This window comes from Kogia breviceps, chromosome 16 (assembly GCF_026419965.1).
Source record: "Kogia breviceps isolate mKogBre1 chromosome 16, mKogBre1 haplotype 1, whole genome shotgun sequence".
Lineage (NCBI taxonomy): Eukaryota > Metazoa > Chordata > Mammalia > Artiodactyla > Physeteridae > Kogia > Kogia breviceps.
In genome coordinates this window covers 29278838-29294188 of record NC_081325.1, presented here as the reverse complement: position 1 = coordinate 29294188, position 15351 = coordinate 29278838, and the positions used below count along the sequence as shown (strand labels likewise).

Below are 15351 nucleotides of genomic sequence, written 5' to 3'. Positions count from 1 at the left end.
ATATTTGTTGGATGAAAGAATAAATATCAATAAAAATACAGTATATTTTGAAATTTTGGTAAACTTTAGTATCATCATCTTAATAAATATTTTAAATATTTTCACAATAAAACCTTTAAGTATGAATTTGGTGACAGAATTGCCATCAAATTATGAACATTAAAAAAGATGATTATGTATGATGGTTTCTTCACCATCATGTTAATAATGAAATTCAATGACTTTTAGGAAAAAAATAACTGCTCACACAGGCTCTCTCAACACAAATCTGAAGGCCATCACATATTCATTCTGCATACTTACAGAGATAGACATTTCTTCCATATGAACATTTACATAAAAATATTTTGTTTGTGTTAATCAAATTACATTCCTTTTTTTTTTTTTTTTTTTGCGGTATGCGGGCCTCTCACTGTTGTGGCCTCTCCCATTGCGGAGCACAGGCTCCGGATGCGCAGGCTCAGCGGCCATAGCTCACGGGCCGGGCCCAACTGCTCCACGGCATGTGGGATCTTCGCGGACGGGGGCACAAACCCGTGTCCCCTGCATCGGCAGGCAGACTCTCAACCACTGCGCTACCAGGGAAGGGAAGCTCTCAGTTAACATTCTTATACGAAGGCAAATGTGGATAAGCCTTCAACTCAAAAGTAAAATGAAAGAATTGAGCAAGAACGGTTTTCTGACACAAAGAAATGTTAACAGTGCTAAATTCAGTGGAAATTTTCTATTCGAAGCATTAAGTTTTGATGTATAAATTATATGAAAATTATAATAACTTTAGTTGTTAAAGAATAAATAGTAGATAAAAGCCTCTGTATTACCTGAATACTAAACACTAAACTGTGAAATCTTTTTTTTTTTACATCTTTATTGGAGTATAATTGCTTTATAATTGTGTGTTAGTTTCTGCTGTATAACAGTGAATCAGCTATAGATCCCCATATCTCCTGCCTCTTACACCTCCCTCCCATCCTCCCTATTCCACCCTCTAGATGGTCAAACTGTGAAATCTTGAGAAGATAAAAATGTATCTGAATTTGTTTTATTCTGTTGTGAAAAACATTACTACATAATTTAAACAAAAACTTACTGGATATTTTATGTCTATTTTATAGACAAAAATTCTATGAGCCAAAGAAAGCATTATATTTTAACTCTAATAATTTAAAAAACTATAGCATAAAATGAAATTTAAAATGTTCATTAGAGGACACATGTAGATGTGTCTTTTGCAAAAAAAATTAATTACATTTTAAATTATAACATAAGGCATGAGTTTACTTATGTATTTACGATGACTGGACATCCTCAAAGATGAATAGATTTTATTTATGAAGAAAATGTTATCATCCTAAATATTGATATTTAATAGAGTAATTGAATATTGCTTTCCTATTAGTTTTCCAGATTTTCTAAAGTACTTTATTGAAAAGAGAAAAAATAAAACATAATAATTAAAATTAATTTTTGGAAAGTTACCTTTATCATACATTCTTCACCAAAAATTACATGAAATATATACAAGCATTGTAAGTTTTATATTTCGACAAAAAGAAAAACAAAATGCATGTGAGACCAAATTACTTTTAAAACTCCTATTAACTGATGTAATAGTTGTTACAGATAAGAGATTACCAACTTGTATATAACTAAAACTGCATCAAAATCAAGTTCCCTTATACCCCTGTCCCCACACATGCACAACCCCCCTCACTATCAATATCCTGTACCAGAGTGGTACAAATATTGATAGTAAGAGAGTTTGTGCACCTGCTTGTGTGTGTATTTTATGCTTAATTTTGTTGTGAAAGTAAAACTGCTCTACAAAACAAAGTCTATTTAAATGGTGGGGAAATCAATGGTCAATGGTTACACAATAATGACAGAATAATGAAGTATATAAGTTAATGACAAAAGCTGAAATGTTGTGTTTATATAAGAAGAGTTTTTCCTCTTGTTATATACTTGTCCTAACTTAAAATAACTGATCTCTATTAAGGTTGATAGAGTAACAAAAATTACTATATGGCCTTTATACATGGTCTTCATTAACACTGTAAATTTATTCTGTGAGTTCTTGAGCTTGACTTATATAAAATTGTATCTAGATGAATGATTTCATTTCCTTCTAATGCTTGAATGGTTTGCAGTGTTATTTGGCACTTGACAAGCTACATTATGTCATGTTATCAGCCATGTATTAGACAGAAAACTAATTATTTCAAAGAATAGCTACATGGAAAAATAAAGGATGTAAAATATGTAAAGTTGTGTTTTCAGGGGTGGTAGCAGAGGAAAAAGAAGAGATTTGGTAATAGAGAAAGTTTAAGTTTAAAAGATTTAAAATAAGTTTAAAAGTTCTCTCATTGATTGTTATCTTTATAAAATATAATTATAAATAAAATAAATGCAATTCAAGAAGTGTACCCAGAGTTAGAACTTGCATGAATATAAGGATATTTGATGTCAACATATATATCTATATATCTTGGAATTAATGAATTTTTTAAAATGACAAGAAAAATCATACATCCCATGGATTTTAATTGAAACACATGATTTGGAATTTTTACCTATAGTTTTGTTTCAATCTGGTTTGTTATCTTCTTCTATTATAAATAGGTGTCTAAAATGAAATCAGATTTTGGCACTTCCAAATTTCATACTTAGAACAAGAGAGTTCATTGTACTTATTCTAAAGCTATATGTTTTTTTTTTTCCACTTAAAAATTGATTCACAATTTATTTGATTAGTTCTTTGTTAGTGCTGCTTGGTGAATCTAGTTTGCCACGTGTTTTACTATTAAAAAAAAACTTTAAGACATCCAATACATTATGTTGTATTTCATTCAGCTTTTCTGTTGGGATCATGATTTTAATATGCTGCTGTATTTGCTAATTATCAAAAATCCAACAAAATAGTGATGTTTAGGAAGTGGAAATTCATTTTAAATAGCGTCAGTATTTTTCTGCATCATATAGTACAAAGAAAATAGAAAAAATATATTTTTGTGTGGCTATACAAGATTATTCAAAATTATAAGTTCCAGAGTTTTTCTCCCAGGGGCCACTAAAGGCTCACATCAATTTCCTTCACCTTACTTTGTTTAATTATGAACTTCTTCAAGGGCATACTTAATTCATCATTCTATTCTCAGTGACTGGCCCAATTTCTGATAGAATAGCTGTTGAATTAAATACTTACTATATAAAGTTGAATGGCTCTCAGTTTCTTTGGGAAATAATTTTCATTTAAGTGATGTGTATAACTGAAGGTGGATCAGAAATGTTTAGAATTCTAAACACGCATTTTTAAAAATTCTTAACAGCAGAATGGAGAAAGTATTGGAGGTGATAAATCATCAAAATTAAAAATTATATTAGTTTAAAAAATTGTATTAGTTTAGTCTGTACTTACATAAAAAATTATAGCAATACGTTTGAAAGTGCTTTAAACCAGAGATTGAAAAGATTGGAGTGGCTCATTATATGTATATATTTGGAGATATCTATCTATCTATATAGATATAGATATATTCTATTTCCATAGGTAGAGTTTGAAAATAATTACAAAATAAGAAATAACATAGGTTTCTTGGTATTATTCTTTTTTGTTTTTTAATTAATGTATAAGCAAGTAAACTTTCAGGCTAATCTCTAGTTTGTGATGAGATTAAAGCCATATTATTTCAATGTATCATGCATATTTTTAAATAAATGCATTAAAGAAAATGCACCAATAGTGATTAGAGCCTACCATTCTTTTTTTTTTTTTTTTTTTTTTTTTTTGTTTAAAAGTTTTGTATTGTGTCATACAAACTGTCATCATATACAAGTGCATAAGTGAAAAACTTTTCTCTCCTCTCTCCTCCCCAAACATTACAGTAGACCAATTCTTGCTCATATACCACAAAGTTAAAACATATATCTCTTCTGGAATTCTAAACAGTTAATTCTAGATACCAGCTTCCAAATTTTGTAACTTACCAATCTGGTATGGACATGAACAGTTCCAGTGCTTTTCAACTTGTCCCTGAATTTTTCTCTCCTCAAAGTTCCAGGCAGTAATTGATTTTAATGCCCTCAAATTAGATAAAGCTGACTATTTAGAGTTTATAAATTATTTACACTATACAATCACTAAGAATAGAGCTATGACTTACACATATTATACCCCTCAAACTATTTAGCACCATGAATAGAATTCTCAATACTAACTGATGGGTTAAGTAATCCAATGATCAAATATATGACAGTGATAGTCTTAAAAACACCCATTTGTTATTTTTCTTATATACATTACAAACTCCCTCCTGTCTTATAGATATAATTACACAGCTGTCAACTTTTTGCTTGATGCTAATAACAATTCCCTAGGTTATTAGTAATGAGAAGCTAAGGCATTAAACCTAACAGGCTCTAAGCTAGTTTAAATGTGGTGAAATACTGTTAAAATAGAATTGCACTGCACTTCTTTTCTAATTTCACACTTCTCCAAAGTGCTATGGTTCCTGTAAGATTTTTGTCCTGCATAGATTCAAATTCTGCATCTTTCAGTTTTGGATGGCTTGAGTACCATAAACCATGATTTATTTGGTAGCAAAAACATTTCAGGAGTTTCAAAACGGATCACTACTCACCTAAAAAAAGTTGCAACCATCACTTTCCTTTAAACCTAGAACACATACCATTGACTGGAATAAAAAATACAACAACCCTGTCCTGACTGTAATAAAAACGGAAAACAGTGAATTGAGCTGTGCACTTTTTAAGAGATTCTACACAGTCATGTTCTTAAGAGTTTAAAGTGGTCACAAACACTGCTTCAGTGACATTTAATGTTCAACATATGCTACATTACTCTTAGCACTTTTGTGCTTAATCTCCACACATAACAAGTTCAGGTATCAAAATAATCCTGATTCTAAAAGAAAGAACTCACCACCAATATTTAAAGCTGATTCTTCCCAAGAAGATAGGATAGTTTCTCAAATATGCAGTTATCAAAGTGGTACTGTCTTAGGCTAAGCTTTGTCAAGGCTCAGGCAAAACCCTGAGGTGAACTTAGCAAGGTCCTTGTAAAGAAATCTTCAATGAGAAACTCAACATAGGGGAATTTTAAAGCTTCAAGACTGGCTCATTACACAGAAATGCCACAGGCTTTCTTAGAACACTGAGTCTAGTGATTGTCTATGTCAAGGAGGCACATATACAATTTTACTAACTCCTGATGTCTCTTTTTTTTTGTCTGGAAAATGCAGTCAGTCTGACGAAGGGCCTAAAAAACATTCTGCCAGGCCAAGCTCTTCTAGAGAGCACAGGGAAGCTAAGGGAAAGCACTAGGAAGCAATTAATGTAAATGTATTGGTGTGTGCATCTCTGAGGAAAAAATAAACCTGTACAAGGCAATGGCTGTCCCAACCAAGGATTTAGATTAAACAACACTTTAGTAACCCAGGAATGGTTCCCAAAATGTTTACCTTTCAAGGTAAAGAAGGGCAAAACCCTGAAAGGAAGAGTAAAATAACCTTGTAGGAGAAAGCTTCATTACATTTTATATGTTTCTGTTTGCTCTCATCCATCCCAGTGCATTTGGGTCAAATGTGTACTTCTTAGAAAAGACAGGCTCCTCTGAGGAGCACTGTTCTAATCCTGACTTTTTCTAGCCAAGCTCCTGCAAAAACATACAGCCTGATTTCCCCAATCTCATCACTCCATAATCTGCAACAGGAGTCAGTTCCACAGCTATTTACTGAACTTTAGCACCGATCTCTTTAGAAGTGATTTCCCGATGATTTTTGTTCTGTCTCCAGGAAGCACAGCATGAAAAGACTGATAGTCCTTCCCTGGGACAGTCCCAGGAAATTGCAGTTGAAAGAGAATGCAGAATAGTGCATGGCAAAAAATTCCTCTTGTGAGCTTAGTCAAACACGTATGGTATGCATATTCCCCCAGGTATAAAAAATTTACATTAATTAATATCAGCAACAGAACCCAAAACATTGGTAAATTGAATTCTAATGTGACAATTTAAAAGTAGACAGTGCTCCACTGGGTTAATAGAATCAGAATTAACTAAGAAACAATATTTTAAATACCACATCATTGAAAACTCCTAGTGGGCATGTCCCCTTCATCAGTTATTTTTAAAATAACGGTCATAACAGGAGAAAGAACAAGCACCATGCTCACTAATGCAGGTTACTGGACTGCTCTGATTAAGCACTGCAGTTCACAGATAAACACTTCACATCTTCCCTTCAAGTTACTGAATCTTTCTTCTTCCGGAACGGTGATTTTAGCCTCTTCCATACACTGTTTTTGGGTTTAGATTTTTTCTCCATGGCCAGTACTGCCTCCTTTTCTTTCCTACGTATCTCCCGTACAAGGGCATGGAATACATCATCAATGTAGTAGCGGTATGCAGCAGATGTCTCAAAAAAGGGGCAGCTGAATTCTCGGGCCAAAGCCAATCCTTCTTCCTTGGTGACCTGTCTTAGCTGCTTTAGGTCAGACTTGTTTCCCACAAGAACCACAGGGGTATCATCAGTACGTCGAACTCGATAAATAAGCTGTTTAAACTCCCGAACTTCATGGAAACTTCGACGATCGGTGATAGAATAACAGATGATAAACCCTTCTCCTGCCCTCATATACTGATCCCGCATGGCTGTAAACTCTGCCTGTCCAGCCGTATCCAAAATGTCCAGATTGGCAGGCTCATCATCAATACGGATCCGGATTTTATAAGCATCTTCAATGGTGGGATCATGATCTTCTGGAAACCGGTGGCTGATGAACTGCATGGTCATGGCGCTCTTCCCTACACCGCCAGCACCCAGCATCACTAGTTTGTATTCCCGTGACAGCCCTGCAGGGCTGCTACAGCTACCAGCTGGGCGAGTTCCAGAATCCATTGTGCTCTTGGAGAATCCTGGGCTGCCCCGAGGAAAAGGCACCTCGCCCTCCTCACTCGCGGCGAGGATCGGCACTGACCTCTAGAGCCTACCATTCTTTGAATGCTCTGTAAAAATGCATGTGTGTTGTTGTGAATGCCAGTGAAAATGGCAGAGTAGGCAGCTCCAAGATCCTGATTCATTATAGACAACTGAAAAGTCAAGCAATCACTCTTAGAATTAACTTGTTAGGAACCGTGGAAAATAGTCAAAGGTTTATAGCAACCAAGAAAATGTTAATCAGAAAATGGTGACTTAAAAACAGTAGGAAACTTTGTAACATTTTTACTTGTTCTTACACCACCACCATCTTTTTCTCAGCAGTCTTGAAGATTGCAACCGCTGTTCCCAGTGTGGGATTCTTATTATTGGTTGTGGAGAGAAAAGTGAAGACCTTATTATCAAATAATTGTGCCTGTTTTAAACTGTCTAGGAGCTACCTGAAGGAATGATATAAAGTGCTTCCCTTTGTTTCACTTAATTCAGAAATCTATCAGAGCAGAATGACAGCTTTAAAGAGGACATCCCTTGTAAATATTGTAAGGTAAATGAACTATCCCCTGCCTGCTAGGATAAAAGACAGTTGAGGCAAACAACAGGCACAGAAAATGCCTAGGAGGAAAAAGCTAGGAGAGAGTTTCTCTGGAAATTAAGGCATTACAAGTTTTCATGTAATAGGGGGAATTTAGAAGGCTGTTAGCATGCATTGGCCAGGACACATGCTCAGAAAAATCCTGAGAAGACCCTATGTTGACATCTCTGGCCTGTATTTAGGCTAAGTGCACACAGGAAGTGAAGACTAAAGCACAGTAGTAAATAGCCAGATAAGCATTGAAGGAGTATCCCAGCATAAAGCAAATCTGTAAAGAGTTGGATAGCTTTTTCTTTAGTCTTTTTGTTTGTTCATTTTAGCTCCAGGAATTTAGGGAAATCTCTATCAAAACACTAGCTGACCAAAACCTAAAGAATAAAGATGTCAGAGACCACACATGACAAATAATACAGACTTAACAAAATTATTTTTTAAAAGTCTTTAAACAAACAAAACACTGCATCTCAGAGCAAGAAACAGAAACAAATCTTGAAAAGGTGGAGGCAATCTGACTTTCAGAGTCACCAATTATGTTTTCCAAAATGTCCAATTTTCAATCGAAATTAAAAGCATATAATGAAACAAAAGTTTGTGAACAGAAATTATTCTTGAGGAAGTGCAGACTTACTAACAAAAACTTTAAATGTACTAAATATACTTATGAATCTAATGAAAAATGTGGGCAAAGAACTAAAGGAAATCAGGAGAATGGTGTCTCAACAAATAGAGAATACTGATTAAAAGACAGAAATCATAAAAAAGGTATCAAATAGAAATTCTGGAAATGAAAAATACAATAAATGAAACACAAAATTTTACTAGACAGTTTTAACATCAGATTTGAGCAGTCAGAAGAGAGAATCAGCAAACTTGAAGATAACATATTGAACTTATCTGGCCAGAGGAACAGAAAGAAAAAATAATAATAATAATGAAAAGAGGTTAAAATACCCATTGTGCACCATCAAGCTTACCAAAATATCCACTAGAATGGCTGTAATAAAAATATTGAATTAAAAAAGTAAGAAGTGCTACATAGATATGGAGAAATTGGGATCCTCATACATTGATGGTGGGAATAAAAATCGTGCAATCATTGTGGAAAAATGTTTTGTGGTTCCTCAAAAAGTTAAACAGAATTATTATAGAGCCAAGCATTCTACTCTATGTATATACCCTAAATAACTGAACAGATGTTGAAACCAAAGCATATTAACTAATGGTGATAGAAGCACTATTTACAGTAGCCAAAAATTGGAAACAAAATGTCCATCAATAGATCACAGATAATCAAATTTACTATGTCCATACAATGGAATATTATACAGCCATACACAAGAATGGAGTACTGATGCATGCTACAATGGAGATGAGCCTTAAAAAACATTTTGCAAAGTGAAAAAAAAAAAAAACAGACTCAAAATGTCATATGTTGTATAATTCCATTTGTGTGAAATATCTAGTATAGGTAACTCCATAGAGACAAAAGTCATCTGATGGTTGCCAGATGCTTTTGAGGAGGTGGATACGTCAATGTTTTTTAAATTGATATGTGATGCTTGCACAACATTGTGAATGTCACTTAATTTTAAACTTTAAAATGATCAATTTTATGTTATGTGAATTTCACCTCAATTTTAAAAATTTATTCATTATTCTTATATTAATACTGTAAGATATCTAAATGGAGATCTGACCAATAGTCTTAGAAATTTTAAAAAGATTGTATTTTCTATTTATGGCTCTCTCATTGATAGACCAGGTGGCATAATATTGACCAAAGTTTTTTAACATTTTCTCTTTTTTCTTAATCTACAGTGTATTGATATTTAAGAAAACAATATGTAACAAAGTATTCACCTTTCATTATATTTCATAATAATTTCACTACCTGATATTACATTATATAATTACTTGTTTATTGTATGTCTTATACTCATGAAAACAGGGTAAAACACGTAGACAATATAATCATAAAAGGAAGTCCATTTTTACATGCTTCTTCCTCCATAAAATAATTGAGCATGTTTTAAGACCTCACCTGGTCTTGTCTCAGTAATTCAAAGTCTAAGACTGTAGCCCAAGGTAACTTAATTTCCCATTATTAGATACTGGTCAACTTCCATCATGAGGTAAAAAATAGAAGTTGCTTCCCAGTGGAAGTAATAAGATCAAAATCAGAAATATTTGTTCAGATCTATATCCTTAATTAAGAGGGTTGGTTTGAAATCAGTAATGAAGGTACATGACTAAAACAGGAGGAGGATGGTGAGAGTGTCAGAATCTTACCAAAATCAGGAAAGATTAACAAATTTGGGCTAGAAGTAATTTTCCCTCTATATAGTAGTCAGGATACTAAGATATAGAGACCAATTAGTAGATATTTCTCCCAAAACCTTATTATCTGTCCAGAACTATATTAAGCTTAATAAAATATTACTAAGTGAAGTAAGTCAGAAAAAGAAAGACAAATACCATATATATCATTTTAGGTGGAATCTAAAATATGATACAAATGAAGTTATTTACAAAACAGAAACAGATTCAAAGACAGAAAACAAATTTACAGTTCCCAAAGGGGAAAAGTGTTGGAGGAGGGATAAATTAGGAGTTTCGGATTAGCAGATATAAACTACTGTATATAAAATATGTAAACAACAAGGTCCTACTGTATAGCAAGGGAACAGTATTCAATATCCTGTAATAAACCATAATGGAAATAATATGAAAAAAATATATAGCTGAATCACTTTGCTGTACACCAGAAACAAACACAACATTCTAAATCAATTATATGTCAATACTTTTTAAAATAAAATATTAACAATAATTATTTTTTTCTCAAATCTTCACAACTCTTTCTTGAACCTCTTCTGGGAGACTTAAGCATGTTTTAGATACACTGAGGGCAATTTTTTTTAAATAGAAAAGATGTTAGAAATAACTTTATTACATTCCTTGGGAGACAAGTAATAAGCCTTGGTTGCAGCCGGTCATAATACTTTTATCTGATTTGAGGCAGGTTCAAAGGACAAGACCGATTCTGCTCTCTAACAACATTAGAAGAGTAAGCAAGTAAGCAAGCAAGACATGCTGTATTGCTCGCAATATGTGTAACTTATGTTCTTGGGAAAATGCACATATGCCTTGCTGTCACTTACGTATTGACTATAGTATTTCAATTTTACCTTTTTTCTCAAAAATAAAAGCAACTGAACTAAGAGGTTATATTGGGAAATTTTAGCATAGAATGTCCAAGAAGAGGATGGTAGAAACCAAAAGAGGCAATAGAAAAAGAAAACACAGAGAGATGTGAAAAAGCTTAACATTAAATCTGAAGACAGAATAACAATATCTTCTATGTGTCTAGAGAATGCATCAGAAAAATAAGTTCCTTTAAAAGTGGAATGTCAGATCTATGATTGACTCATTGCTGCTTGCTATTTTAATTTGATTTTTATCCTTATTAATTATTCTAGATCTTTATCTACTTCATTAAATCCTCTGTCAAATTAATTTTAGCCTCCATAGGTGAACTAAACTCATTTTCAAAGTAAAAGCTGTGAAGTAAATATTCCCTGAGTTTTCTTCCTCTTCACACCCTAATTTACAAATAAAATAATTTTCTGATGTCCTCTACTTCCAGTCACGAAAGTGATAGGTTGGAAAAATTCAGAATTGGTCAATGAACTAGATATCATTCCTTACTGTCACCTTCTGGACAAACAACTACAGAATATATGAAATATTTCTTATATCCTTCAATACCTTTATCATTACTGACTCTATAGTTACTCAGACTACAAACATAATAAAAATACTCTAGATAGCCTAAAATATTTGCATTACATTGATTGGATTTTGTTTCTGTCATTTTTTTCTCTGCTTTCATATTGTTTTCTGTTTATGCTTGATTTGTTTTATCCCAATTTTTAAAATTTATGTTTTTATTTATTAAAGGCAAATCCAAAAAATATAGAAATGTTATTTTGAAAGTGTTTCTTAAAATTATATTATTAATAATAATTGCAATTAATTGTTTGGTATATACTACCAGACCCTTTCTAAGTGTATTAAAACATGAAATATATAATTGTTGCAATGTGTTTTAGTATTTTATATATACATGGCAATTTTTCTATGTAATTAAAGTAGATATAACTCATTTTTTCTGTCATTAGTCTTTTAAATATATTCAATATTTTTAATAATTTTTAAAACATTATTACAAATACAAAGCCTATGGTTCTCTTTTTTGATCTATCCAGTAGAGATAGCCACATTCCTAAATGTATGTCATTAATATGTCTTCATTGTTTTCATTCTCCTGGCTTCTGACTTTTGCCATAGGAATACATTTCCTTGATTAAAAAAGATTTAGAAATAATAAAGCAAGTGGGAAATAAGAAGATAAGTAAATGACATTATAATGCAATTTCTTACATTATTTATGAAATAAAATAATGTTAATTCAAGGTAGACTCTGATAAGTTAAGAATACATATTATGCTGTCTAGAGTAACCACTATTAGCACAAAGAGGTATAATCATAAAACTAATAGAAGAGATAGCATAGAGTCCAAAAAACTTTTTGATCATCTCATTAGAAGTCATGAAAAAAACAGGGGACAAGTGAAGAACAAATAACAAAATAAAAAACTTAAACCTAATTTCATTAGTAATTACATTAAATGTGTCATTAAATAGACTAAAACTAATTACAAGGAAGTGATCATTAGCCTGGATTTTTTTTAAGGGTCCATTGTATCCTGTTAATAATAGATATACTGTGAATGTAAAGACAGTCTGGTTGAAAGTAAGAATATAGCAAAACATATTCCATTGCCAAATTAGGCAGAAAAAAATCAGGTGTACTTTTATTAATGTCCGAGCAAGTAGACTTCAAGACAGAGTATTACCAGAGATATAAAATAACAATCAAAATTGGTAAAATTAACAAATCTTTGAAAATATATTGCAATCATAAATACATATGCACCTATTAACAAACCTTAAGGTTACATGATAAAGTTCATAGAAGTAACAAGACAAAAAGACAAATCCAAAAATATAGTAAAAGTTTACCAACACTTTCTCAAAAAAGAAATAGAACAATTAGAAAAAAAAACAGAAGAGATATAGCAAATCTAAACAGCATAATCTGAATTGACCTAATTCCTATTTATAGAATAAAACATTCAAAAAAGAAGTAAACCTTTTCAAGTGCCCATAGGACTTTTGCTAAGCTAAGTCATAGGCTGGGACATATGCTTAATAATTTATTTAAAGTATCAAATTCATATATATATACATACATACATACATATTTAGCCATAACAAACTTAAATTACAAATCATCTGGAAACTAAAACAGTACTTAAAGAAAACTAGCATCAAGTAATTAATCACAAGGGAAAACAGAAAACATTTTGAACTGAATGCTAATGAAACAAACATATCAAAGTGTGTGATTTGCTGCTAACTGTCTGTAGTGTGAAATTTATACTTTTAAATACATATATTAGAAACAAAGAGAGGTTAAAGATGATCAAATTGCCAATCTTAAGAAATCGAAAGAAAAAAAATCAGAAAAAGCAGTAGTGGTAAACTAGGAAACCGGTGAAATATGAAACAAAATAATATAGAATACCAATGAAACAGTATTTGGTTCTTTGGAAAGATAACTGAAATTGACAAGTGCTAGGCAAGTACAATCAAGAAGAAAAGAGAGAACACAAACAACCAGTGTAAAGAATGAGAGAGGGTACCATTACAGATCTTACAGTCATTGAAAACATAGTAAATACATATTATGAGCAACATTATGACCATAAATTCACCAAATTAGATGAAATCCACAGATTCATTGAAAAATACATCTTACCAAATGTACATGATAAGAAATCAATATTATTAATAACTCTATATATGTGAAAAGATAGTCTCTAACTGAAAATATTTTATTTTTGTAATTATTAATTTTTAAGGTTTTATCTTTCACTTTTTCCAGTTGTATAAGATATAACTGACATAAAGCATCTGCATAAGTTTAATGTGTATAATATAGTTATTTGACTTACATATATTGTGAAATGAGTACCACAATACATTAATATCCACTATCTCATATAAATACCAAAAAACAGGAAAAAAGGAAAAAAAGTGTTTTTTCCTTATGATGAGAACTCAGGATTTACTCTCAACAACTTTTCTATATACCATACAGCAGTGTTAACAATAGCCATCATGTTGTACATTACATTCATAGCACTTCATCTTATAACTGTAAGTTTGTACCTTTTGACCACCTTCTGAAAATTTTAAACAAAGAAATCTCCACACCATTTTTTAACTGGTGAATTCTAAGAAACATTAAAGGATGGTTACACAGGTCTTTAAGAAAACAGAGGAGGGAAAACATCCAAACATGTGACTCCCTGTGTTTAACTGTCTGTCTTGACAGTCAGGTTTGCACTGTCCTCCCCTCTCTTACAGATACCTGAAATGTTGTACAGTTTTCATTCTGTTCAGCTTGCAACTTGTTAGAACAGATGGAGTAATGATTCCCAAGCTCCTTAAATGTAGAACCAGAAACCTGAAGTCCTTACTTTCCTTTTTATAATATTTTATTGCATCTGTACTTATTCTTTTATCATGTAGATATTTAACCCAAGGCATGGAGAATGGTTCTGTGTTAGCCTGGTACAGTTTAAGGAAAGGGTGTTTCAAACAGAAAAGAGTACAAACTTTAGAGGTAAATAAGTGAATGACATGTTCAAGGACATGAAGGTGTTTCAATATGTCTGGGGTACAGAGGTACAGTAGTAGGTATGAGAAGACGGAACTGGTAATGTTACCAAGTGACAAGGTGAATGATTATAGACTGTGGGTAAAAAAAAGGAAAAGTGAATTGTATCCCAAGAGCATTAGTGATCCACTGAGGGCCCCTAACTATAGGGTTGGAAGCTAAGATATACTGGTTAGAAAAACCACTCTGGCTGCAATACAGAGAAGAGACTGAAAAGACTAGAAATGGCAGAATCATAGGGGAGGCTATTATAATAGAGGTGGAGAGAGGCAAGCAGATTATATTAATGGATTGGAATTCACAGGAAATAGGACTTGTTTTAAATTAAACATACATTTATTGAGAACTTAAAATTGGCAGATTTTGTGCCAAGTGTCCAGAAGAAATGTAATGAGATGTGATCTCATCTGATAGAGCCCCTAATCCAGTGGGAAACAAATACACAATAATGAAGAAAAAGCTCTAAGAGCAGTTTTATATTGCACATCACAGGAAGACAGTAATCTTACCTGTGATTTCTTTAATTGTACGTGTTGGGAAGGATAATTCAAGTGCACCAATCAAGCCACTGATTGAATCATAAGAATGATGGTTTCACATTAACAGAGACAGGAATCTGATTACAAGAATCAAATTTGGTAGTAATTTTCTCTTGAAAAAATCAGAGAGTACTTTTCAGGGGGTTAAAACAGAAATAAACTGCAGTCCCTATTCTTTGCCATAAATTCCTGAAAATTTGCTACCACTTTAGGATGAACTGATGATATGATGTTCCCAAATGGAAAATAGCTATGTGTAGATGACGTTTGAAAAATCATTAATTGCTTTCTTGGACTACCAGTGTTCTTCTTTAACAGCATCTACAAGTGGTTCTATGCTATTCTGAAATCAAAGTCATACATCTTTGGCCGTTGTCCATCAACGGTGTTATGTTTAATAACACCATATAGAAAATGACATTATTTCCTTATCTAGATCAATATTTTTCAAATTCT

At 32.4% G+C, this 15351-nt stretch overlaps 1 protein-coding gene across 1 annotated transcript; it reads right to left on the bottom strand.

Moving 5' to 3' along the window:
* Positions 1 to 3793: 3793 nt before the first annotated feature.
* Positions 3794 to 6991, bottom strand: LOC131743214 (GTP-binding protein Rit1). The gene has a single exon (XM_059041754.2). The coding sequence runs from the start codon at positions 6915 to 6917 to the stop codon at positions 6261 to 6263; it is 657 nt and encodes a 218-aa protein (XP_058897737.2). The 5' UTR covers positions 6918 to 6991; the 3' UTR covers positions 3794 to 6260.
* Positions 6992 to 15351: the final 8360 nt, after the last annotated feature.

Bases quoted from the DNA above. Each gene is read 5' to 3' on its own strand.
- LOC131743214 (XM_059041754.2), bottom strand. From the start codon at position 6,917: ATGGATTCTGGAACTCGCCCAGCTGGTAGCTGTAGCAGCCCTGCAGGG.